This window comes from Colossoma macropomum, unplaced genomic scaffold (assembly GCF_904425465.1).
Source record: "Colossoma macropomum unplaced genomic scaffold, Colossoma_macropomum, whole genome shotgun sequence".
NCBI classification, from domain to species: Eukaryota; Metazoa; Chordata; class Actinopteri; order Characiformes; family Serrasalmidae; genus Colossoma; species Colossoma macropomum.
In genome coordinates, this window is record NW_023494793.1 from 7,925,202 (window position 1) to 7,951,035 (window position 25,834).

At 40.2% G+C, this 25,834-nt stretch overlaps 2 protein-coding genes across 9 annotated transcripts; one reads left to right on the plus strand and one right to left on the minus strand.

Annotated features, from left to right (window-relative positions):
• Positions 1 to 560: 560 nt before the first annotated feature.
• On the plus strand, positions 561 to 23,331 carry csde1 (cold shock domain containing E1, RNA-binding). 8 transcript variants are annotated; one of them, XM_036578348.1, is made up of 23 exons: positions 561 to 652; positions 5,592 to 6,271; positions 8,541 to 8,840; positions 11,488 to 11,677; positions 12,727 to 12,899; positions 13,361 to 13,447; positions 13,858 to 13,955; positions 14,038 to 14,119; positions 14,408 to 14,536; positions 14,650 to 14,775; positions 14,958 to 15,173; positions 15,396 to 15,536; positions 16,485 to 16,655; positions 16,988 to 16,999; positions 17,279 to 17,293; positions 17,870 to 17,977; positions 19,446 to 19,621; positions 19,756 to 19,868; positions 19,979 to 20,098; positions 20,329 to 20,507; positions 20,625 to 20,788; positions 21,423 to 21,555; positions 21,731 to 23,331. In XM_036578348.1, exons 3-23 carry the CDS (start codon positions 8,715 to 8,717, stop codon positions 21,776 to 21,778), a joined length of 2,607 nt encoding a protein of 868 aa, XP_036434241.1. In that variant the 5' UTR covers positions 561 to 652; positions 5,592 to 6,271; positions 8,541 to 8,714; the 3' UTR covers positions 21,779 to 23,331. The 8 variants fall into 8 exon arrangements, with proteins under 8 accessions (XP_036434241.1, XP_036434238.1, XP_036434242.1 ...); XM_036578345.1 differs by lacking the exon at positions 8,541 to 8,840 and adding an exon at positions 10,494 to 10,706; XM_036578349.1 differs by lacking the exon at positions 8,541 to 8,840 and adding an exon at positions 10,494 to 10,706 and having other exon boundaries at positions 12,727 to 12,836.
• A 392-nt stretch (positions 23,332 to 23,723) lies between these two features.
• rassf11 (Ras association domain family member 11) lies at positions 23,724 to 25,833 on the minus strand. Its single transcript, XM_036578353.1, has 2 exons — positions 25,731 to 25,833; positions 23,724 to 25,177 (listed from the first exon to the last, which is right to left on the minus strand). The coding sequence occupies exons 1-2, from the start codon at positions 25,831 to 25,833 to the stop codon at positions 23,817 to 23,819; spliced, it is 1,464 nt and encodes a 487-aa protein (XP_036434246.1). The 3' UTR covers positions 23,724 to 23,816.
• Between the last annotated feature and the right edge of the window lies 1 nt (position 25,834).

The window sequence follows — 25,834 nt, forward strand, 5'->3', positions numbered from 1 at the left end:
TGTAAGTTTCTCTAGAACAAAGCATTTTACACCAAGAAACTTATGATTTTGTTAACGTTTATCATGTAATTATGCAGAAATTTTAAAAATCGGTGGAGTTCCCTTTAAAATACTCAGGAAGATACAAATCCATCAAACTTTAAAGTGAGTGCGGTTAACTGAGTCACGTGACGTAATTACCAATCTCTGCATTATAAAGGCAAAATTAAAAAGTATCAGACACGCATTTTAGCTGCAACACACCACTGATAAGAATATAACAATATATATTTGAGGTTTCGTTTCAAAACTCATTATAAACCACTTTCAATCGTTTTATTTTTTCCTGATAAACGTTGTTGAATGAGCTTTACACAAATGTTATAGTACGATTAATCCCACCTCAGATAAACGAAAATGTGTTTTCCATTACACGCCAGCTGTTATTCGTTTCATAAACTCGTATTCAAAATGTTACAAAAGGATATACAGCATTTCGGACTGAAACTCTTCTATTTGGATGTAATTTTAAAATAATTTAGAGACGTGCAATGAGATCTCACCAAACCTCGTGTGCGAGTGTGAAATATCGCGATAGGTCCCCTTTCTTCTCACTACGTAATGTGCCGTGCTGCTTATGGCGGCGCTGGTGACAGTGCTGAAAGCTGTTGGGGTAAGTTTTTCCTTTTTTGTGCGCGTGATACAAAGCTTTTAGACCATAAAATGGACGCAGACATCGGTACAATGAACATGTGTGAAAACAGGGCGGTGGGGTGTCGTATTTAGAGCAGATATGTGTTTTCAGTCGGACGGTGAGGGCCTGGGTGGGGGCCGCGCTCTGTACCGTTTGTTTCGGCGTAGTTAGCACGTTAGCTGGCGGGCTAGTTCGCCTTAATAAATCACAGCCGTGGCGTGTGGACGCGCAGTTCGGCGTTTGGAGTTTATAAACATGTGCATATTACGTTTATTTGAGCTTGTCGTTTTATCGACGTCATGCTATTGTCTTTCATGTCGACGACGTGGGGAGATGCGCTGATAATTTGCTCTTCCAACGTGGCTCGATGCTAGGTTGGCTAATGTTAGCTCCCGTTACCCAGCTCACCGCAGTGTGCTCCCACTAGTTTGCCTTTTCTTTGTTGTCCGACATTTTAAGCTTCGGTAACACAAAGTATGTTTTAGTCCTTGGTCGCAGACACGCGTCGAACAGTTTACGCGACGCGCAACACAAATCTAACGTTAACATCGCAGCCGACCGAAAAGCAGCACCGTTCATGTAGCGTTATAAATCTATAATAAGTCGTCTTCAGGAATAGCGCGGGCAGACATAACTGTCTGTCTCTTTGCTGGAGGAGAAACTAATTATGGTACACAAAAGTAACACGCGCGCAGGCCGAGTTGTGTACGTGTTGTGCGAACGAAGACTATCGGGCATGAATGACGGTGAATAATATGGAACTTTTGTTGTCGTTAGATAAACTCAGGCTGCGTTAGGAGTGAATATAGACTTGGCATGCTGCTGCTGCTCCGTTAGTCTTTTAATTTGTTTACTGCTTTAAACAAATTAGAAGGCTCGACTTTTAAAGACCCTGACACTGCTTCGTCTTTTTTTACACTGACTTAATCTACTCCTTTAGTTGTGCGTTTTCTTTCTGTCTCCCCACTTTCTGAATAGATTGCCTTCGTATGAAGGACTGCTCTTTAGTCAACAAGAGGAATAAAAATCCCGTCTCGGGTTCCGTTTGTCATTACTGTAAGGAAGGAGTGCTGTGTGAAAGCGTTTGCTGTGCGGGGAGGGTGATGGAAGGAACGTCGTGTCAGATGTTTGAACGTGCTGCAGCTGTACGGTGCGTGTTTTTTCCAAGTCTCCACATTGCAACTGTACAGCGCGTGCTTTTCAGCTGTGGATGACGCAGCCAAAAACAGTGCGTTCTAAGACCGCCCACCAGTGGCAGCGTCATGCACAGCTGAAAAGCCCACACCGTGCAGTCCAGTGTGTCGAAATCGGAAAAGAATAAACATGCCCGGTACAGTTGTAGTGCGCCTCGGTGACACGCCATAACTTTGGTTGTTTGGTGTCTTTGTGGCTGTGTTCTCAGCTCTCTTAGTCAGCAAGTAGTGATTTATTTATTTATGTATTTTAACGTTAACCTGAAACAAGAATTTTCCTTTGCCTCCATTTTGGCATTCTGACGTTATGTTACTGTTAGACATGTTCTGATGTCAAAATTTAGTATCACAGTCATGATGGTGTATGCTTGAGAAGAAAACCATACTTTGCTGCAGTACACATCTGTAAGCTCATACACTAACAGTATTATTTTGCAGTACATTTTTGGGTGAGTTCTGTTGAGTCATCCTAATAATTACATTGCATTTGTTTTTAATAAAATCATACAACAGTAAACAGTAACATTTAGCTGTATGTCTAATACAGTGGACTAATAAAGTGTCTTACTGGTTAGTAATTAAGCTAAACTCATATTTTGAAGGAAGATAACAGAATCCTCTTCTGATGGTTTTAACACAGTTCCTTCTCTGAAAAACTGAGCACTGACACGCTAACTAAAGACTGTTAAGGCCGCTACACACTGAACGCAGTTTATTTATATGATATATTTGGACGACAGTAAATTAATTTGAACACATGTATAACTGATGGTATCCTCTACATCAAACACAATTTTTTTTGCACAGCGAAAATGAGACATTTCGTTCGCCCTCTGTTTGATTTTTGCTAACTTTTGCTGGCACCAAAAACCAAGGTTGCCACTGTTTTTGGCAAGACGACAACCAAGATGGCGGAGCAGATGTGTTCCAGCAAAAAGAACCTTTAAACAAACGTGAAAAGGATCAGATGCTCCAAAAGCAGCTGAAACTGAGCTACAAACTGGACTACGGACTAATTTACAGCCTGTGTGGAAGCAGCTTCTGAACGAAACGATGACGATCTTAACGCTACGTTCACTTTTCCAAAATGGGCAGTAGCCTAGTGTCACTGTTTGCTCGATCTGTGAGGAATAAAGGAGATCTTATTGCACTTAGACATTTAACCCCTTTGTGCTTTATCTCGTGTGGAGCTGCATCAGCAAAATCAGCGCAGACTGTGTTGGGGAGATCCGAGTTGAGAGTGAAAGTTTTAGCTAACGAAATGAAGTGGAGAAACTTCACGTTCTCCTCTTTTCCAAAGTAGAAAGCATACTACAGTCTCACAGTTTGCTCGTTTTGTGAGAAGCAAAGGATCATCTTGTAGATATTCTACCTGTCTTATCACTGTGCAGACAGTTTGGCAAAAAACAAACAAAAAAATCGCATTGTGTCCGGTGTGTAGTTTTGATGCAAAAAATCGCTTCTGAATATTCCACGTTTTTAGGTAACTTTTTTCGCATCGCGTCTGTGATCAGAGTACCAGACTGCAGTGGCGGTGAGAGCTTGTTAAAGCATGGCTGCTGTGTGTCTCTGTTTTATGGGTGAAATAGGCAGGTTTAATGAAGTGACAACATTTTGAAGTCTTCACAATGTTACCTAAAGCCATTATCATATACTGTGCACATGCCTAGTTACTGTACACTAGCGGTGGGGAATAATTATATTGACCAATGATATCATAGCATGTTCTCACTTACCTCCTCCTTCTGTACTACCTAGCTTTTATCCCTCTGCTCCAGTGCCACACTGCAGTAAGTGATAGTCCTTTATGATTGTCTGTAGACTCGCTCATGTCCTACTTGAATATCCTGTTTCACACGTTAAAGTACAAAGATGTGTTCTGAATTCACATTGAATTGTATAGTAAGGTGGGTAAGCATACCTTAAAGGGCTCATATTATGGAGAATCTAATTTTCCTTGTTTTTTTTTAATTAGTTTGATGTAGTCTATAAACACATTTCAACATGAACCATTCGCTCCCTGTCTGAATATGGAAACTAAGCTGCAAAAACCAGCCTGTTTTGAATTAATTGTTTGTGATATCACTAAATCCACACATGTACATATCTATTTGTTCAGCCTACAGCAGTTTAGCCCTGCCTGTTCTTTTTGACGTTATAAGGAGTGTTTTAGCTCAGACAGCATTTTAAATGAAGCACCATGCAGGAAGGACAAACGGAGCATACATAATTTACACACGTCAGTCTGAAAGGCAGAGTGACAACTTTAATTCTGAGGCATAAAGAGAGCTTGGAAAATTGTGCCGTAAAACATTTTGGTTTTTGGTACTTCAACCACATAATCACTGTAAGAGGCACATGAACATGATGTGCCCATTTCTTAGAAGGTCCCACCACTTCCCAGGATAGAACTTGACCCATTTGCTTGTCTTGTTTTGACCATTGAGAGGGCTGTGTGGTTGTGTTCATTGCAACACACTGTGACTATATTAAGTGTCGTCTTTCTGTCTTTTAAAGGTGGCCTTTCCTCTAGTAAATCAGTGCCGTCACTATGACCAGCTTTAACATCTGATTAGACCTGACCTGAATAAGTTCAGTGAAACTGTGTGTGTGATGTAAATAGGATTGTCAGTGCAGTTGTTGCCCATTTGAATTAAGTGAGCTCCGAGTTGAGATGGTGTTCCATAAATACATGTCTAACCGGAGGTATGTGCAGAGATTCGTTGATCTGCAGGGCTGGGTTCGTTCAGTCAGCTGCCCTTGCTGCATGTGTGTGGGGCAGCTGAGGAAATTATATTTTTAGGCCTGTGAGCCTGTGGGCAAAGAACTTGTAGTTTGTCACACAAAGGAGACATGGCTCAAGTTAGTGAGGTAGTATATGATATTATTGTATAAAAAGTGTCAAGTGATAGAATTGTGTAAGGAACATCTTTGCCAGTTTGTTTTTGTGATGCCTTTGTAAAATATTAGCTGGATGTAATGTTGTCAGTATAAAGTCCTTAGCTTGCAGCGTTGTTGTGTGTGGTTTTAAAAAGGTAATTACACAGGCTAACCATTAACAAACAGATTTAGAGGCTCAAATTTGAAGCTACACTTTACAGAAGCAACACATAAAAAAAAACGAGAGAGAGAGAGAAGGCCTACTCTAGCACTAGTATCAGGTGGCTAAATATCCTACTGGCAGTTGTGCTGTAGGATTGTTCAAGCCTTTATCAATGCTAGTATTCCTTTATCAATGGCTCTGGCAGTGCCAGCGTGGAGACATTTTCCAAAAACCTTGAGCTGTGGTTACTAAGTAGAGATATCTAGACAAGTTGCATTCTTGAGCTCTTATGCGTACAATTCGAAAACGGTCCTCAAGTTGAATGAAAAATCCACCTATTCAAATATTGTGTATTGTTTGTCGGAAATTAAAGTAACTTTTAACTGCAGTTTCAGCTGTTCATTAAACAAGTGGCATCTTCAGTAATGACACATGCTGAACAGATACAGCGGTCCTGTAAACGCACTCTGACGGTGTGCTGGGTGTGCATTTTAAAAACAGGTTAAGCAAGTGCACACAAAGCATCAGTGATACTTATGCAAGTGCACACATAAAGCATCAGTGTAGTTGATCACAGCAGCCCTAAAACTCTGTTTTTGTTCTGTGCTTCCAGCTTTTTTGTACAGATAGCTAGCTAATGTAGTCTGTGTTTAATTTGTATTCTTTCTTTCTCTCTGAACAGTATGAAGTGAAAAAGAACTGATTTTTGTACCATCTGAAACTCCTACTTCAAGTTCAGATCACTCAGAAGAAACAAATCAAGGAAAAACGAAGAACATCCCCTGAAGACGACCCAACGGTGCAACATCTCTGAAGAAGACACAACGGAACTTCACTCGTAGGAAGAAAACCGAGTAAACCATAACGACCAAATTAAGCAACCAAAGATCTTCAAAGCGGAACGACTAGATTGAAACAACCGTCCATCTATGTTAACAGCAAAGACGATACTTGATCTGAGACAAGAAGTTTGTGCCTACTCAACAGCTTTGACAAAGCACACGTCCCAACGCTGCTCCAAGCCCTACTCATCCTCCCCGCACCTCTAACTCCACTGGGGTGCGGCGAGGGCTGCTGTCTGCTAGTTTAACTTTCTTTCTCAGTTACCTCCTGTATCCCTTTTTTTTTGTTTTTTTGTTTTGGTTATCTTCCACCTTCATCTTGTTCAAAGCAGTGTTTCCACACCTGCATTTGCCTTTTTTTTTCTTTTGTCCCATTTTTTCTTATTATTTTTTTTATTAGAACGTGTGCCAGAAATCTGAAGTAAATAAGTGTGTGCGTGCTTAAGAACAAAGAATCTAAAACATTGGTTCAGTGTTTGACTGTCCAAGTGAAAACAGCGTTCCACGACATCTAAGCAAGGTAGGTACTTTTTGTCTCCCTCTTTCTTTAATATTTTCTCTTTTAGCCATTCATTTTGCAGACTTTGTTCAAGCAGTAACTGCAAATCTGCATGTTAGTGGTGTTTTTTAAAACAGTACAGAGGCAGTGGCATTTGCCATTATTAATAGCTGATCAGAGAACTTGATCAATGGATAACTGTAAAAATGAACAGCTGTTTATACTTATTGGTTCGCTGAATTGTACAAAGCATACACAAGGTTTCAGAGAGATTTTAATTCCTATGCACTGTGGTTGAAACAAGTTTGCTACAAAACACCAAAATCCGAATGTGATATTTTTAAAATGTCATCAAAAAAAGAATAGTTAATCTCCATAGTCCATACCTACTGACTTTCTCACTGTATTGACCTTTCTGTAAATGAAGTGGTGCACAATCCTGTTTAAACCTAGATTGAAGGTTCTTGACATTTTAAGAACAGCACAAACTGAAATGTAAATCGAGTTCTGTTCAAAAATGCAGCATGTGCTGCAGTGTTGCATGGGTTAATCCCTAATTCATAAGCCCATAAACAACACAATTAGAAGGTAATAGTATCTTTCAAACTGTTTGAATTGTCTTTTTCAAAACAAGGGAATGCTCATGCTCAGTAAAATGTGGAGTTGATGATACATGTTGTGCTAATCTATCAAGCAAGAGACAACATGCCCAGAGTATGTCTAGATTAATCTAGGATATTTAGGGAGTGGTTGAATTTAAAGATGTCCAGCTGTACCTGTGCTCTTGTACTCAAATATTTGACCAGTTTGCTGTCGGTTCATTGATGTAACTGAGATGAAGTGCTAAGACAAAACAGTTGTTAGAATTTGGTGGAGAAGAAGTACTGCTGGGCTAAGTGTATCTTAGAACACATTCCAATTGAAAATAGTTTATGCACACATCTGTCCCATGATAAAAATGAATAACCTACTTAAACTAACTATAGCCATATTTGTTATTCTTGTAAAAGTAAAAGTGAAAAAGAACTGATTTATTTCTTTAAGCAGGGTTGTGGGATATGGCCAAAATATTATCACTAAGACATTTCACTGCTACATAATATGCATGACAGTAATTAGTTGGAGGGGGAAAGAACTATTAAACATAATATTTCATCAAAATGTTAGTTTAACATACTGGATTGCGCTAAATCCTTTTACCCAGAATAAAGTATACAATTTTTTTTTTTTTTTGCCTTATTGGAGCCGGATTAGTTTTACCTAGGGTGGTACTGTAATTTGAATGATTACCATGATCCATGATTTTAATCCAAGTCTCTAATAATTCTGAAGCAAATTACCTTCTAGAATTCCTCAAATGCCCAGCTCTTTTAATTATAGTCTTGTTTGACTCAACCTTGTGGTAATGTTATAACAAACCTCTGTTTTTTGGCGACCGGAAGGAGCTGTCTTGGCACAGTTACATTATCCGCAAGTTAAAACAGGACTGCTGTAATCTACAACATTTTTGGTGATCTAATTAGAAGGAGAATGAAATGAAATATCTGAAGGTACCTCTCGCAGGGCAGAGTGATTTCTGTCCTGTTGTGTGGAATTTGTTAAATTGAATGAAGCTGTTTTACTAGCCTTTTGCTATTCTGTGTGGTATTAACGGAAAGTTTGTCTGTTTGGATCAGTTTAATTCTAATCTTAACATTGATGTGAATGTTTTTGGAATGTGACACTTCAATCTAGGCTATTTTAGGTCATTTGTAGAAATCGCACAGATGCTTTATCCTGTATGAACCGGCTGGTGGAATTACTAACAGCACCTAGATAAGACTATTCCAGCTCAAATAGGGCTCAAGTAAACACGCAGTTGGTGATATCAATAAAATGCTAAGAAAAGCTTATTGTAACGTGACATAATTTATCATGATAAATATTGTCCACCCCTAGATTTGAGTCATACTTAGGCCATACCCCTCAACCTCCTTTGGAATGCTCTAAAACCAGCTCTTCAGCAAACATGAAAGCAAAGCGCCTTTAGGCTGTGAATATAAGGTTTCATCATTATTGGCTTAAAATAACTCGATAGGAATTCTCAGATCTCCTACCCAGACTTACCTTGTACCTTACACACTTGGCTTGCCTGTAGCGTTCTTGTCTCAACACAAGTCCATGGCCCCAGTTTTACCCTAATTGTGCAGCTTTGCTCACTGGCTGTTCTTGTTGCTTTTTCTTTTCTCCCCCTTTTTGTTCTTTACGTTTCACCCCACCACCCCTTCTCTCCCTCTCTTCACCTTTGCAGAATTCCAGAGGTGTTTCACCTTGAATAAAAATAAGGGAGAGGGGAAAGTTTAAAAGAAAAACACAAATTGACAAAAGAATTAACTTGAAGGCAAAAGCAAGTCATAAAGTAGTAAACCTGTAATCCAGGCTAACCCAGGTGTGGTAAATTTGGCCAGGGTTGTATGGGAAAATAATGGGTAGTCCCTGGAAAGGCTTTGTAGAGTTTACCTTGCCTGCGTCGCCTCCTGCTGCGTTTGTTAGCGCTGACCTGAGCAGCACCTCCCCTGTTGGGCTCAGCCTGTCTCCGTACGGCCGATCCGTAAGTGCCGCCCGTCTGCCTCTCACCCCACCGTCTTCCCTCTCTCTTCTCCTCCTCTCTCTTCCTCAACCCCAACTCGTCCTCCCATCGAACACCCCACTTTCGTCCCTCTCTGCACTGTACGGCTTAACCTTTCCATAACCCCACCCAGTCACCGGGCTCAGAGACTAGCTTCGGCTCAGAGACGGTCAGAGAGGTGGCAGGCAAGGCCAGGGACGTTGTCTGGAGGAGTTACAGGGTGTGAATAAAATTTATTTGCATTAAGACCAAAAGTCAAAAGCTGGCTTACTTTTTTTGTTAGCAGTCAGTGAAAACTTAGAGCTGGTCAATGATTTGGGATTTTTTAAGAACGGCCTGTGACTCATTATGATTTTAAATGATGTGATAACAAATTATGATGGGATAATGATCTCCATCCTTACAATATGAATTTTGATGTGATACTTTTCCACTGTTTGAGCCAACTGTTCTGTGATGTAATAAAGCCCAAACGTAAAGCAGCTTTTCAGGATTTGAAAATCATATTTCCACATGTTTGGTCGGGGGGGGAGTTGGAAGGGAAAAAAAAAACAGTTGGACTCCTCATTGTTCCACATACAAACTTGTGTGCAAATGTTTGTGCACCCCTGGTCACATTACGTGTTGATTTTTCTAAATGAAAATACGTTAACACATCCTCCACAGAGAACAAACTTCTGCACACTTTAATGCACAAAGTGTAACCCCCCCCCCAGCTCAAATCAGCACATAAATATAGATTGTTAAATCAAATTTGTTAAATCAAAATTACTTAATTGTTTTCTGTGGCGGATGTTCACTTATTTTCACATAGAAAATCAACAAAACATGTAACTTGACAGGGAATGTTCAAACTTTTCTGTATGACTGTCTATTTAATGGATCTGGCAGTGGAAAAGCACACTTTGTATAAGCTGATGTTCTTTATGACTAATGATTTTGTTCAGGCAGATTTCTGGTGACTCACAATGTACCCTTAAATTAATTTGTCTGAGGCATTTGGTACAAATCAGATCTTCTGAGGGCTTTATTGCATTTCAGGGTTTGCCACTAAGTGTCCCAGTGGTCGAGGCTGGTCAGTCTGTGCCCTTTTCATGTAACCAACCATTTGCCATTGCTATATTTTGTAGTTGTGCCTTATCTGGCCACCTCTTCTGATTTATTTCTAGTTCTAATGGCTTCCCCTGGCATGTTGTAGAACAAATCGGTGAAAAGAATAAGATTTAACAGTTAACTTCATTCTTGGCAGCATTATTCGATCATGTTGACTCTTCTGTTATTCTGTCCTTCATGTTATATTTTCCTAAAGCAGTGCATCTCTGATAGTCATGCATGTGAAATAGCTATTATTGTGTGAACACCCACTTTTTGTGACAGGTATTTGGGAGTGTCTTTCAGGAACACTAACTTTTAAAATAGTATTGCACACAGTTGACTTTCAGTGAGGGAATGCAAAAGATTTTAGCAATGATGGCAGTGTAATCATGCTTTAGGCCTTCCTTGTGTTTGGCATGGGTTTAACAGGTTCTAGATGTGTCGGGGACTGTCATGGTGTCAGGGTGCTGTGTGTTTGTATGCAGAGTAATCCTGAATCTTTAAAATATTGTCTATGCAAACATTCATTTATTATCTCAGCTCCCTTCAGCCCTAAGCACTCAGTTGAAGATGGAGAAGCTGTGCACTGATGCCCCTGCTCCCTCTGTTGCTGTCGCTGCCCAAGCCCCCACCCCAGCCCCCGCCCCCTCCACCTTCAGCCAGACAATCCCCCGTTCCGCCTCTGTCTCCTGCCACACCCCTCGTGCAGGAACAGGGAAAAGGCATAAGCGGACCCCTTTGTATCAGAGATCTGTAAGTGGGCATGTTGAGGGGTGCTTCCCCGCCAGCTTAACTGGTGTGAAACTCGGTTGTTGCTAACTGCATGGTTTGAAGGTGATTCTCACTGAGCATTAACCAGAAGGCATAGTCTGTTATTTAAAGAGGTTTGGAAGTTGCTAAAGCTGAATTTGTCTGTAATTTGTTTGATGATATGACTGCATTTTCTAAGCTGAGCTCCACTGGCCATACCTCAGCCCGAGCCAGAGGACATATACTACTGCCTACCAGCCAGGGTTTCATCCATGGCAGTTAGAGGAAGTGCTTTTACCCAAACAGGGGAGTTGGTGTTTTCAGTTGGGAAAACAAAATAATGCCTTAGATGTTGCATGTGTAAGTTCATTGATTGTGAGTGTGTGCATCCTGCATCTCCCCACTTTTCAGTGAAAGTATCCTGAATCACAGGCCTAACCCACATAATCTATATTATATTGTCTGAATGTCATTCTTTTGTTCAGAACACCAGGGCAGGCAGATTGCACTGGAACACTGTGGTTCAGTCACATCTCTCTAGGTTAAGTCCCTGCGCTCTGAGTATGCTTGCTGCATTAATGACACAGCAGAATTTGATTGTTCTGACCACTTGAGCAGTTGAATATGAGCCTAGTTCACATGCCAAACACATGTTGGGGGAAGAGAGACCGTCTCATTCCTGTGTCATTGTTCACTTATGTCGTTGTAAGAAATCACGAGTTTAATAAGCTGTAACCTCTTAAGCCTGTGTTTTGAAATTAACCGTATTGTTATTTCCACATAGATGAGTTTCGACCCAAGCCTGCTGCACAGCAATGGCTTTGCTAATGGCACAGGAGTGGGCCTGCGGGAGACTGGTGTAGTGGAGAAGCTGCTCACCTCTTATGGCTTCATCCAGTGCTCAGAGAGGCAAGCTCGCCTCTTCTTTCACTGCTCACAGTACAATGGCAACCTACAGGAGCTCAAGATTGGAGGTAAGAGTGGGGGCTTAGAAGAGCTTTATGTTGTTAATGGGTCGGCACAAATTTACATGTATGATGGGGAGTATGCAAGACGAGTGCTTTCATATGAGCGTTTAGCACTTTGCTCACTGTGAGGCTTGCCGTACTTTGCCGTTTTGCTCACTGCTGGGTTTGAGCGGTGCTAAATCAGTAGATCAGTTTGAAAATCATCCACCTGACTCGCTGTACAGGCCTGAAGTTTTAAACATGTATCTTAATTTAAAGCTAAAAAAGGCTCTGACGGTTGTCGTTATGCAGAGAAAATGACCCAATGTAAAAGAAAGTGGTCATACGTCGTACAGAGCACATTCTCATTGGCTGTGCTTTGGAAAGGTCAACAGCAAACTGGGTCAAAGTTGAATTTGTTTGAACTTGGAATGCAGTGGCAGGGCGGCAAATGACGTTTTTGACGCTTATCCTATAAAAGCTTCCTATGGAAGTGTGTGTGTGTGTGTGTGTGTGTGTGTGTGTGTGTGTGTGTGTGTGTGTGTGTGTGTGTGTGTGTGTGGCATTTTCAAATTTGCATTTGAATAAGTCCAGAATATGCTACCATGCTCACCACATGTAATGTTATTGGTTAAAAATACTGTTTAAACAAGTGGTTCCCAACCCGGTCCTCAGGAACCCTCAGATGGTTTACATTTTTTGTTTCTCTGTATTGCCAGTTAATTGGAGCAAATATTGTGAACCTTAGGACCGGTTTTGGAACCAATTGGTGGGAGGTCTTCTTTGATTCACCTTTTCTTACGTAATTGGCTGATTTCATCTGAACCTCTTAAAGAGAATTTATGCTTATTCTCTGTAGTCTGTGTATCAGTGTGTCCTTTGTATCTTAGTAGTAATATATTGTGGACCATTAGTGAGGTCTTTTGTCTCTCTTGATTGCTGTGCAATCAGTATTTAGTCAGATACCATCAATAAAAGACCAGTGGTGATAACATTTGAAGTGGGCATAAGTAAGTAGTTGCTTGTAGTTGTACATTCAGATAGCACTGATCCGTCATTTGTCCTGCTTCTTTTAGATGATGTGGAGTTTGAGGTGTCGTCCGACAGGCGCACGGGCAAGCCAATAGCTGTGAAGCTGGTAAAGATCAAGGCTGAAGTGCTGCCCGAAGAGCGAATCTCTGGGCAGGTGGGGCCTGACTTGCACGCCTCTCCCTTTACTATGCTGCATGGTTATATACATCCACATCCAGTTAAGGAACACATTTTCTCTTGGTTGTGTTTTTGTCCTCGTCTCTTCTGTCATTTTATTTATGTATTTATTTTTTTTATGTATTATTGAGGGGCAGGGAGGGATTCAGGCTCATTTTAAACTCACTTGCTTGATGGGGACATTCTCATTGGATAATACACCTATTATAATGAATAATAAAAAGTAATCCAGTTTTACTGAATTAAGAAGCACTCCATTTTTTTGTGGGTTCACAATGGGCTTGAATGTCTGACGTGTATTGTCAGTATTTAAATGTGGTGTTAGTGGTTTATGGGGCTGCTTGCAATTAATAATTCACAGCTGTAAGTCTGTCAGTTGTGTTCACCTAAATGTCTCATGTAATTGGCATGTGTAATGATTCAGGGTTCAGCTGTGTGCTAGTGTGTGATGATTTGGGTCAGTGTCTTCTCTAACTGTCTGTGAACGGCACTGCTGTACAGGTAGTCTCAGCCATCCCCAACCACCTCGATGGAAAGTCTGCACCTGGTCAGGTTCCCACCGGCAGCGTGTGCTACGAGAGGAATGGGGTATAATTCTGTGTATTTTGTTCTCCTTAACCTGATACTAAATGGAAGTATGTTTTAAATGTTCATTGTGTATTCCTTATTGGATCTCTTCAGTTACTTTTCATGTTGACTGTACTGTAGCAATTGCTTATTTTCCATCTGTACTTCTGTTTATACATAATGTACAAAAGCAAAGTCTTATTAGTTTTCTCTCCTTATGCACCAGTGCTTTCATAAGAAAGCTCTGTTACTGTTACTTAATAGTAACTATCTTTATAGAAGAAAGAGAGAAGATTATAATTTGCCCATTCATTATTGAATGGGCACGCAGTGTAAACAATAACAGGTTTTCAGATGTTGCAAATAAAATAACCTAGAAGATATGGTATTGATATATGTTGGTTATAGGTTAATTTTCTTTATCCCTACAGGAGGTGTTCTATCTGACCTACACCCCCGACGACGTGGAGGGTAACATGCATCTGGACACAGGAGACAAAGTCAGTTTCTACATGGAGACCAACAAGCAGTGAGTTATTTTCTTTCAGCTTCTGGCATCAAACATAAATTTGACAGAGTGCCCTTATGTGATGCATGTTTTTGTCTTTCAGCACCGGAGCAGTCAGTGCTCGCAACATTGTGTTGGTCAAGAAGAAGCAGATGAGGTGCCAGGGAGTGGTTTGTGCGACTAAGGTAAATATGCATCATACATCAATCTGTGCTGTCTCTGTTTGTCTGTGTGTATGTATACATACATGCCTCAACCAGCTGCTTGGTTAAATGTGTGTCCCTTTATCTGCATTCTTCATTCGTTTTATCAGCTCCAGTTTCCATATAGGTGCACTTTTTAGCTCTACAATTACAAACCGTAGTCCGTCTGTTTCCCTGCACTCTACAGACTTTGATAGCCTTCTTTTACCCTGTTCTTCAATTGTCAGGATCCCCACTGGACTTTTTAAAGCTATTTTTTTTCCCTTGTAGGAAGCATTTGGATTCATTGAGAGAGCAGACGTAGTGAAGGAGATTTTCTTCCACTACAGTGAGTTCAAGGGTGACCTGGAGGCACTGCAAGCTGGAGATGATGTGGAATTCACCATTAAAGACAGAAATGTATGTTTTGACCCATGCCTTTATAAAATTAAGTGTGCTTCTAACAAGTTTAAAATTAAAAAAATTTTAAACCTTAAACTTTCTTTAAACTCTTTACCCTTTTCTGCTTATAGGGGAAGGAGGTGGCTACAGATGTGCGTCTGCTACCTCAAGGCACGGTTATTTTTGAGGATATCAGTATTGAACAGTTTGAAGGCACCGTCACCAAGGTTATCCCCAAGGTTCCCACCAAGAATCAGGTATACTTCAGTTCCCACCCAGTTTTTTCTTTTTTTATTATTGTTCTGCTCAGTTAATAGTTGTAATTTAGGATTGCGTGAGAGGCAGTAGCTGCTGCAAGAGTGGGTGTTGGCATAGTTTATTATTAAGTCCCACTTCAAGGGATTTACCCAGTTTTGAAGGTGATGTTCCTTCCTTTCAGAACGACCCACTGCCTGGCCGAATTTGCGCCAAGATTAACGCCACTGAGAAAGAACTTCTGTTTGGGGAGAAAGACACAAAGTCCAAAGTGACTCTTCTGGAAGGAGACCATGTCCAGTTCAACATTTCCACTGACCGCAGAGACAAGCTTGAGCGAGCTACAAACATTGATATCCTGCCTGACACCTTCCATTTCACTAAAGAGACCCGTGAAATGGTGAGAATCTATTTCAAGCTGATTTGTAACTTAGTCTTTAAATGTAATGCATTGTAATGTAGGATACAGGAAATTTTGTAAGCTGTGAAAATGTCCACTGTCGTTACGCCCTCACCATGTCTCTCTCTCTCTCTCTCTCTCTCTCTCTCTCTCTCTCTCTCTCTCTCTCTCTCTCTCTCTCTCTCTCTCTGTGTGTACCGTTTGCCTAATCATTCTCTCTAGGGTGTGATAGCTGCAATGCGTGATGGATTTGGCTTCATTAAGTGTGTGGACCGTGATGCCAGAATGTTCTTCCACTTCAGTGAGGTTTTGGAAGAGAGCCCACTGCACATCTCGGATGAAGTGGAGTTCACTGTCGTTCCTGTGAGTCAGGATACAGGATAGAGTAATGTAGCTCTTTTAGTTGCTCAGTAACAGTTCAAACCATTTTCTTCTCAGTTTTTCTGCATGTGTAACAAATTAATCAGGAAAAGCTAGAAAAGTATTTTGGATATGAGAAGAATGAACACTCTTGATGTGTAGTCATTAGTTATCTTATTTAGATTATTTCCTGGCCTCCTTAATTTTTTTTTTTTTGTTTGTTTGTTTTTTCAGTTAGCAGAGTGTTGAGTGGTTGTAGCAGCAATGTTATTTTGGCATGTTGGTTAGGAAAGGTACAGTGCATGTGTAAGTTTTTTGGAGGAGGCCTGTGTCAGGTGTATAAAGGTCTTCATGCCTGGTTTGATTTTGAGTTGGACAGATGCGTTAAAATCAGACTGACCCAATCAGAGCTATGATGTGGTGATTGCAGTCCAAACAAATGGCAGCAGAACAGCTTATCTTGCTCATGGAAGAGCACAAAAGCGTCTACCATTGTCTTTAATGTATTCATGTCTGTCCTTGTTTTTATTTATTTTTTTTATTTATTTTATTTTTTTTTAAGTACAGTTCCCAGTATGTGCACCTTTTTAGTTGCAGTGCTTGAAAGAAAAAATGAATTGTCAACAAACATCTGATTTGGTGTGAAGGTTTTGATACGTTAAACGTCTGTTTTTCGTGTCTGGAAAAAATCGTACATATGAGTAGGCCTTTAGTTTTGCTACTTGTTTAAAACAGAGATTAGTGTAAAGCAGGCAGCTCAAGTAGAAAAGAGATAATGGACAACTTCTAGCTGCTGAAATACTAAGGTGTTTGTCATTTTATATTGACTATGCTCTCTCTATGGTTACATTTTGCTAGCCCTATTATGGCTGTGTACTAATTTTGACAGTTACTTCCTGAAGCTTTCAAACCTGTTACCCACAAGCGCTAATGTCACTTTTCTTTTATCAGGACATGCTGTCAGCCCAGAGGAACCATGCAGTGAGGATCAAGAAGCTGCCCAAAGGAACGGTGTCATTCCACACCCAGTCTGAGCAGCGCTTCATTGGTGCTGTGGAGAAGGAGGCCACTGGTGCTTCCAACACCAAGACCAGTGCCAGCCCCAGCAAGGCCAAAGAGAAGGTATTTGATAAAACTGGGTTCTCAGTATGGGTATGCGTTTTTTCATGAGATTTTATTTTATTTTATTTTATTTTTTATTTTTTGTATGTGTGTTGGCCCTTCCCTTTCTTTACCTCTCTGCTTTTGTCCCTAGTACACATCTGTTAATTATATAACAATGAGAGCGAGAGAGAGTCTTACAGAGACCCTGTGCAGTTTTTCCTGTAATGCAGGTGTGAGGACCTGTGCCTTTTACTTTGTTGGCTGTATTTTCTTTTTCATCCTTTCTCTCTAATCTTTTATTTTTTTTCCATTTTCCTTTTCCCTTTTTCAATCATGCTCCTCTTCATTAGAAAAAAGAAAAGGTAGGCTTCTGTTTTCTGCATGCAACTCTTCAGACAACATGCAGACATTTATTATTAAACAAATGTTGGAGAGTAGGGCTGTTTAAAACAGCAGCATGAGTGCAGAAGCGTACATGCCATTTGGCAGTGAATTTTTATTTATTTTTATTTATTTATTTATTTTTGGTTTATTCTGTGATGTTTTTGCCATATTATACATACTGACATACTGAAACCCTTATTTTGACATGTAGAGGCTGTAATGACTTAAATTGATCTTATTTCTTTCCATTTCTCAAGGTTAAAGTTGATAAGGTCAGTTGTTTTGAGAATTAATGTTGGTCATTGGCATGATTTTAAAATACGTGGCGACCATGAGCACTTAGAACTTACTTAACTAATAAAGGCACAGGGTGTGCTCCTAACCTACCACTGGCTCAGTCTTCTCGCTTTTCATGCAAATACTGTTACACACAATGATTTTCAGATGTGGATATTTAAATACCTGAGAGTCAATTCACTCGATTTTCATTTGTCCTATTGCGCTTGTCTGGTTGTCCTCATACTATTAAATAGCTGTCCTGCATTGAATGGTCCTGCAGTGTTCATACTGAAGCCTAATTAGCACTAATTGGACTAATTAGAGCGCATTTAAAAGGTTGCGAAAAGGAGCCATTATTCTGCTTGTCTGAGTTCTTTTGTAGTGTACAATCTGAAAATGTTGGCCATTCTATGCCAATCCCCTTCTCTCTGTTTGCAAAGTGCTGCGTCTGTGCTGTTTTGTTTGCTTTATTTGTTCATTTTGTCGGGGGGGTCTTTATCTGTGTCTGGAAAACCAGCTCTTGTTGTTCAATGTTCTGACTGACCATGTTTCTGTGTGTGTATTTGCAGGATGCAGAGGAAGGAGTGATTGCATATGAAGACTGTGGAGTGAAGCTGACTGTGCCCTATCATATCAAAGACCTGGATGGGAGTGTGTTCCCTCAGCTTGGAGACAAGGTATGTCAAATTAGCTTAATATCCCAAATAGATTGAGACCCAGTCTGTTATTGTAAGCATTTTAATAGGTTTGTGCTTAAAGTGTAGATGTGGAGGTATTTCACAAAGCAAGATTTTTCAGTTAGCCAGACAACTTAAACCAATGGTCAGGACTGTCCACTAGGAGGAGAAATGAGGTACATTAGATAAACTTTAAGCAGGCAGTATATGTCAAACAACGTTTCAAAGCCAAATAACTACTTTTTGGCCGAACAATGTGGTGGTTATGACTATTTTTTGGGCAAACAATGTCTTAGGTGACACTAGATAAAATGGCTTCCTTTTAAAAATGTTGCGTTTATTTTGTATTTAAAGAATGGTATGGATCGATGCCATTTTCAGACCAAGTACAATTACATATGTTTTAGTACTCGCTGATAGAGTATTGGCTAAATCTAGCTGATCTTTAAATGCAGTGCAATGTGCTACATTGGTTTGCTACCTTAGATCAAGTAGTGCTGCAGTGGAGAAGTGAGGTTTTTTCCACTTCTGAAAAATGCTTCTGTTTTCGAAGTCTTTTTAGCTGGTTGAACTGTAGTTGAATATCTTCAAAAGCCAGTCGAACAGTGCGATTTTTAGAGATCTTGTTCTTTGGTGACTCGCACTGGGAAAACGCTCAGTCCATGCGGTGTGAAATGCAGCCCTTGCAGACAGCTCTGTCTACGAACAATCAAATAAAGCTGTTTCATTCAAAATAACGCACTTCACAGTCCTGAGCAAACACTGAGAAACTGAGCTACAGCAGTGCTGCTAACGTGTATACCTCTCACTTCTATTCAGTCAGAGTAAAGTCAGCATATACAGATGTTGACTTTTTATTTATGTATTTATTTATTTATTTATTTATTTATTAAGAACCTCTGTTTAGCTAGCCTGTGTCTCCTCACCGGTATTGGGGAAGCTGCTGTGATTGTGTTTTTGTGTATTTAAAAACAGGTCAAGTTTGTCGTGCACAAGTATTTGGCTGATACCAGTATCTGTATTGATGCATTTTTAGTAAAGAATATATTCTCTTAAAGCTGCAAAGGTTTTTTAGGTTTTTCTTCAGTGTCATTCAGTTTTTGTAAAAGAAAGCATGACTGACATACTCTGGCTTTACACACATGAAAATTAACGTCTTTCTAATGCCAGTGTAACGCCTGTTTGATGATTTAAATGAATGGTGGATTTGTTTGTTTATTCATTTATTTTTTTCATAACGTTACTGCACTGTTTGTAAACTAAATAAATTAACCACATGAACCCAAAGTCAAACATTTTTTTTTTTGTTTGTTTGTTTTCTAGGATTCCTATTAACTTTTTTTTTAAACTATACTTGTTATATCTCTACACCATTATTTTATATATAATTTTTTTTTTTTTTAAACAGCTCTTTGGAAGGAACCCTATTTAAAAATGTTACTGAATTAAATTTGTTGATGGTCTTCAGGTGGAGTTCGCCATTAGTGAGGTAAAGAGGACTGGCCAGCAGAGTGCAGTCTCAATCAAGGTTCTTAACCGCATCACCAACACCAAGAGGCTTTTGGGCTTCATCGCAACGCTGAAAGACAACTTTGGCTTCATTGAGACAGCTAACCATGACCAGGAGATTTTCTTCCACTACAGGTAATGCACGTCCCAGCCAGGAGAAGGAGCTCAAGACTTGAAACTAATTCCTCAATTGCTTTAGCATGTCAGGATGTTTTTGACCCATTTCGAATGGCCAATTTTTTTTTTTTTTATTGTGTGTTGCTGTGCAGTGAGGTGTGTGGTAACGTGGACAACCTAGAGCTGGGAGACACAGTGGAGTACACTCAGGCTAAGGGCAAAGGGAACAAAGTCAGCGCTGAGAAGGTCACCAAAGTCCCACCTGGTATGGAGGGTTGTGTCTGCTTGCTACACACTGAGAACTTTTTCTGGATTTCTAGTGTTAATTGAACGATTGCAGTTCTGTATTTAAAGATGCATGTGTTCAATTTTCAGTGAATGGAGTGGGAGAGGATGTTAGCAGTAATGTGTTTTTGGGGAAGGTGATCCGCCCCTTGCGCAGCGTGGACCCCTCTCAGACTGAATATCAGGGGCTTATTGAGGTCCTAGAAGAAGGTGAGCAGCTGAGACTTCTGTTGCTGTTGTTTTGTAAAAAACTTTTATTTTAAATTGGATTCCAGAGAGGCAAAACAGTCCTTTGAGTATCCCTTTATCTCTTAAGTAACATTTGCACATTTTGTTTTAAGCTTTATGGACCTAGTTCTTATTAGGCTCTCATTATACTGGTGTAATTAATTTTATTTTATTTTTTTTCCTCATCTGTTCTTTTGATTTAATCTTATCAGGATCAAGTAAGGGTCAGAATTATCCGTTTGGCATTGTGGGAATGACCAACAAAGGGGACTGCCTGCAGAAGGGGGAGCTGGTGAAATTTCAGTTGTGCACCGTACCGCAGACAGGACAGAGGATGGCCTGCAGTGTTGTCCCACAGCGCAGGGCTCTGGTGGAGTGTGTTAAAGACCAGGTGCTGAAATATATTGAACATTTTCTTTAGCTTGAGTACAATTATTTACATTTACACTCTTATAGATTATACTACCTGCCATGTCATAACATGGTTTGAATTCTTGATTTTTCCTAGTTTGGTTTCATCACATATGAAGTAGGCGAGAGCAAGAAGCTGTTCTTCCACATGAAGGAAGTGCAGGATGGCTTGGAACTTCAGGCTGGAGATGAGGTGGAGTTCTCAGTCATCCTGAACCAGCGCACTGGGAAGTGCAGTGCCTGCAATGTCCGTAGAGTCAGGTCTGCATTGATCCCTTTTAATGTGGAAGTGAACTGTTTTAGGTACCTGGAGTATGAATTGATTATTAATGCTGTAATATACATTCTAATATGTGACTTCTCTGTTTTAACATGGTAGTTTGGCAAAAAATGTACACAATTTTCCATGTAACTTAAGTGTACTTGCCTAAGACATGTTGCCTTCTTTAGTTTAGCACTGAAGCTGCAAGGTAATGTAGTTATGAAAAGCAATTAACAGAAATAAGTAGTGAAAGTTTATATACAAAGTGTTAAGATCAGCACTGTGCAGTCTCCATTCCTAAATGACACTACCATTGTATTCCATCATTGTAATGGAAAACTTTGACAATGGCGAGGCCCGATCAGACAGAGTTGTTTTATTAGGGTGGCAGAGAAAAAATAGGGCAGTTAAAATTGAGGTAGAAATGTATTAAGGCGCTTTTAGCTCCGTATAAAAACCACTAAGCAAAATTCCACTAAGCAAAATTGACTAGACCAGTATTAAGGTTTTGACCAGCGTTCTTGCCTGTTTGCTGCTTTATTTTTATAGAAATTTATGTAGAATACATATGGAAAACCTATAACGAGTCTGTTGAATCCATTTGAAAGCTCATTGTTTGTGTTTCCAATCCAGCGAGTGTCCTAAACCAGTGGCAACCCCTCGACCTGATCGATTGGTGAACCGTCTGAAGAGCATCACTTTAGACGATGCCAGTGCCCCACGTCTGGTGATCATCAGACAGCCCCGGGGTCCTGATAACTCAAAGGTAGACATTCTTTAAATGTTTTATTTTGCTTATCTTGGCTTTAATGCTTGTATTAAAACACCAAAACGGTCCTCTTGTATGAATGGAATGTTTCAGTTCTCTGGACGATTGTGCCCCCCGTCCCCCAATATGCTTTTTGTTGGTGAACTGATATTGAATTTCTCTTTCTTTCAAGGGCTTCAATGTGGAGAGGAAGCTTTGCAAGGTCAGCGTGATTGAGTGATTACTGTTCGCTGCTCCTCCCTCTCCACAATGACAACAGCACCTCAGAGAACAGAAGCAATCAAGACTAAAGGACAGGGAAGGGACTTGCACTGTTAAACACCAATAAGACATATGGAATCTCTCACACGCACATGCACACATCCCCACACACACACACAAATCAGCATGCACATTCTCTCTCTCCCTGTCCCAGAATCCCTTCCAAAACAACCCACTCATCTCACCTGACCTTTCATGTCATTGTGGTGTTTGCGAGCTTATCATTGAGAATTCCCTGTTTGTGTGAGTGTATGTGTGTTTTCTGTGAGTTATGTATCAAGTATTTTTAAAATAAACGTTTGAGGGAATGGAACGTGTTGGTGTTGGAGAAAGAAAAGTGGGTTTGTGATTCCAACACCTGTGAAAATCTGGTGTGGAGACAGTATGATGGTTAATCTGTTCCCATCTGGGCTCAAAGTGAAAATGTCTGGAATTCTGCGCCTGTTTATTTCATGATTTGTATTATTCCCTTGTGGCAGTGCGAGTGAGATGTTTGGTGAGTTGTATTTTCTTCCACTTCTCTAATTTTGTTCTTTCTGTCCACTTACTGGAAAACTTTATTCACTTTGTTGAGCATCTCTTTTCCAGATAAAGTCCTTTCCTCTGGAGAGATGTTAGGTGCATTTCACAAGATTTTCCGTCTTTTCTCCTGTTCTGTTGTGTAGAACAGCTTTTGCAACCACTTGCATTTGAAACACTGCTCTAGGCTCAGATTGCTTATGTGTACCATTTGTGTGAATGACCTTTTTAGTTTTTTTTTTTCTTTTTTTTTAATTAAGTTTGAGTTGATTGAGTTTATTTTATAACTATCCTTGACTTCAAACTTCCATGTTTGTCAGGTGCAGAATTCCTAATGGCATCCTGTATCCCGCAGTCCTTTTATACAATGTTTTTTTTTCTTTCTTTTTTTTTTCTTTGCACACCATACTTTTGCTTTTTTTATTATTCTATTTAAACTCACTGTCTGCTAATGAGAAATAAAAGTAAGAATAAGGTGCCTAAAGTCTATAAATGAAACAAAACAAAAAAACACAAAAAAAAACAAAAAACAAACAAACAAAAAAAAGACAATAGACGTATACTCTATCCCCAGCCGGCAGTCGCCAAAATACAAGAACAATCTTAGGGTGGCTTTTCTCCTCCAAGTAGAATTAATACTGGTCTGCATCCCAAGTACCCATGGATGAAAAATGCTATATGTAATGTGTGCTTTTTACTTAGTGGGAGGTTAAAAACAAAAAAAACATTACACAACTTTGCTTTAATGTGAGAAATAAAAAGGAGGAAAACGATACAAAAGGTTCCATTTGAAATCATAAAGATCAGGATTTCAATTAATGTGGATAGAGACTATTTGCTGTGCTTCTTACTGAAAATCAAAATATTACTGTTCTGAATTTTCTCTGGAGATCACTGGGTTCCTGTTAACCACAGGTTCTCCTCTATACTTTTGTTAATGGTCTTGAATGAAACAATTGAAATAAACGTTTTATGAAAATCATTCCTCGTGAATAGAAGCCCAGTTTGTGGTGTTTTCAGTTGACAAATTTGTGGTCGTTTCTGCTTTACACAATCTTTTATTTGAATTAATGCATGACATCTGTTAACAGTTCTGAATCTGAATACAAACACAATAAATACAGGTTTTGTATTTGTAGAACACTGATGCTTCACTGTGGGTGCTCACTTTTAACTTGCATTCCCCTAAATATCTATCAAATTCAACTTTTCCAAAAAAAACTCAAACCAAAGCCTACCCTAGTTGCCATTGGTAAGAGAGTTTACAAGGTAGTTAAACATTTGAATGCCTGTAGATGAGTTTATACACTTTTAGCAAAAAGGGTTCTTTTGGCTACTAACAATAATGGAACCCTTTGACTATGCAAAGAACCACTTAGGCATGCAAATGTGCAGCTGCCTTTTGAAGAACAAGTACCCTTCAACAGTTTTGAGTCTGTGATAGTGTCGCCTAGTTTTCACCCAGTTTTTTGAATTTCTTAAACCCTTGTGCTCGCAAGGTGTATTGTTATTTCAGAGCGGTGTACAGCTTTCAACGTAGATCTTGAGTTTGAGTTGGGTTTCTGCGCCTCAGTCCATCGAGACCACCATTCCCTTAGCTCTGAGGGCCCATTTAGTTGTGACTCTGCTATCTGATTTGCAGATACTAAGACGTAAGGGAGTTTGGGTTCCACTCTGGTGACCACATTCTGCTCACTGTCTCCATTTGGGTCATCAGCCACTGTGTTCTCTCCTGCTGATTCTGAGCCTTCTAGCTCAAGTGATTTGGCCATCTTGACAGGGGCCTCATCATGTGGCTCTGGCATTTGTTTGCACTGAGAAATTCTCAGGTTTGTGAGGTCCATTCGCTGCAACTTGTGTTTATATTCTTCTAACTTGGTTTTGCACTCTGCAGCTTTCTCCTTCAGCTCTAGGAACTGCCTCTGCAAGTCTTTCTCGTACCCCTCTTCCGCCTTCAGTTCATTGCGCCAGAACTCAAGTTGTTCCTCATCCTCAGAATCCTCTGCAATTGACTGCTTTTCTGCAAGTTGTGTTTCAAGCTGGCCAATCTGCTCATCAACCAAATTGGTTTTGAGCTTAAGTTCTCTCAGACTAGCCTGTTTTTGGATGATCAACCTTCTCAGTTCTGCTGCCTCGTCCCTCCCTGTTTTAAAGGACTTGTCTTGTGGCTGAGTTACTCCATCTTGATCCGGAGTATCAAAGCCTTGATCTTTTTGATGACTTTTATGTTGTTCACCCTCTTTTATTCCACATATCTCATTTTCATTATCCTCTCTTCTGTGTTTTCTAAGGCAACCGATTATGCTCTGGTTTTCAGTTTTGTTTTTCTCTTTCTTGTCTCTTCCCTGTCGTTCCCCAGAGTCTGGAGGAATTTTGCCCAGTTTAACCACCGCTTTATCCCTAGGGCCATCTCCTTTATCGTCCTCCTTGCTTTTCCCCTTATCATGTCCTAATTGCTGCTTCCCACCCCTTCCCAGATTCTCTAGCCAACCCCACGCTTCCTCCATTAGCGTCAGCGATTTCCTTTTTGGTCTCTTCACTTCTTCGGGGGGTGGCTCAGAGTGGAGCCGTAGACGGGACAGTGGTGGCAGACTCTGCCGATATAGGCTGGTTACACCGCTGCCTCTCCGCACCCTTCCCCCACCCTCAGCCCGTCTCAACTGAGCCCGTGGCTTGTTTGTCCAGTCCCCTAGAGAGGGCCCTAAATGCTGCAGGGTGAGCTGGACCTCCCTGGCTTGTTGACCATACTTCTCCAGAGACTCCAGCAGTTGCTCATCAGGAGTCACATTGCGCTCATACTCTTTGAACTTCTCCCTCAGAGTGTACCGTCCAGTGCGCCCTGTGGGAGAAGACAAAAACCCCTAATTCATGTAGATTGGCTTGATATTGCACAAGTCAATAAAATCATTGCTGTATTTTGCTGTGACCTGGTGACATGGTACAAGCATGCAACAAACTTTTTTTCTTGTGTTGGGTACATCTCTGAAGATGAGGCAGGAATACATATTTAAATTAAGAAACACCATTTGATTTTTGTCTAACTGCATTAGGGTTTTAAGACCTAAAACACCTGAGGACCCCACGTAGCATTACTGAAGATTACATAACATTTGTATAATTAGATTATTATTATAATTTACTTTTTCAGTGACAAAAAATAGATCCATTGACCCCAAAAAATCTCAGCAACATGGAGATCCAGATTAAATTTCAGTACTAATTATACCATAGGGGTTCAATAAATTTCAATGTTTGTCATCATTACATCAGGGGAAAAGTAAGAGCAGGAGTTCGTCCTCCCACAAGTTACCCTGTTGGTCTTTCTTTAGTGGTCTTTCTTTAGTGCTCTTACTTGAGATGCTTATTTCTTGAAGAAGCCGCCATTCACTTACCCAGAGCTTGGGCTAAAGCAATGACTACTTCTTGACACGTGGTCTTTTCTGTGACTCCACAAACGATGCGTTGGACTCCTTCAACAGACACCTTGATCTCCATT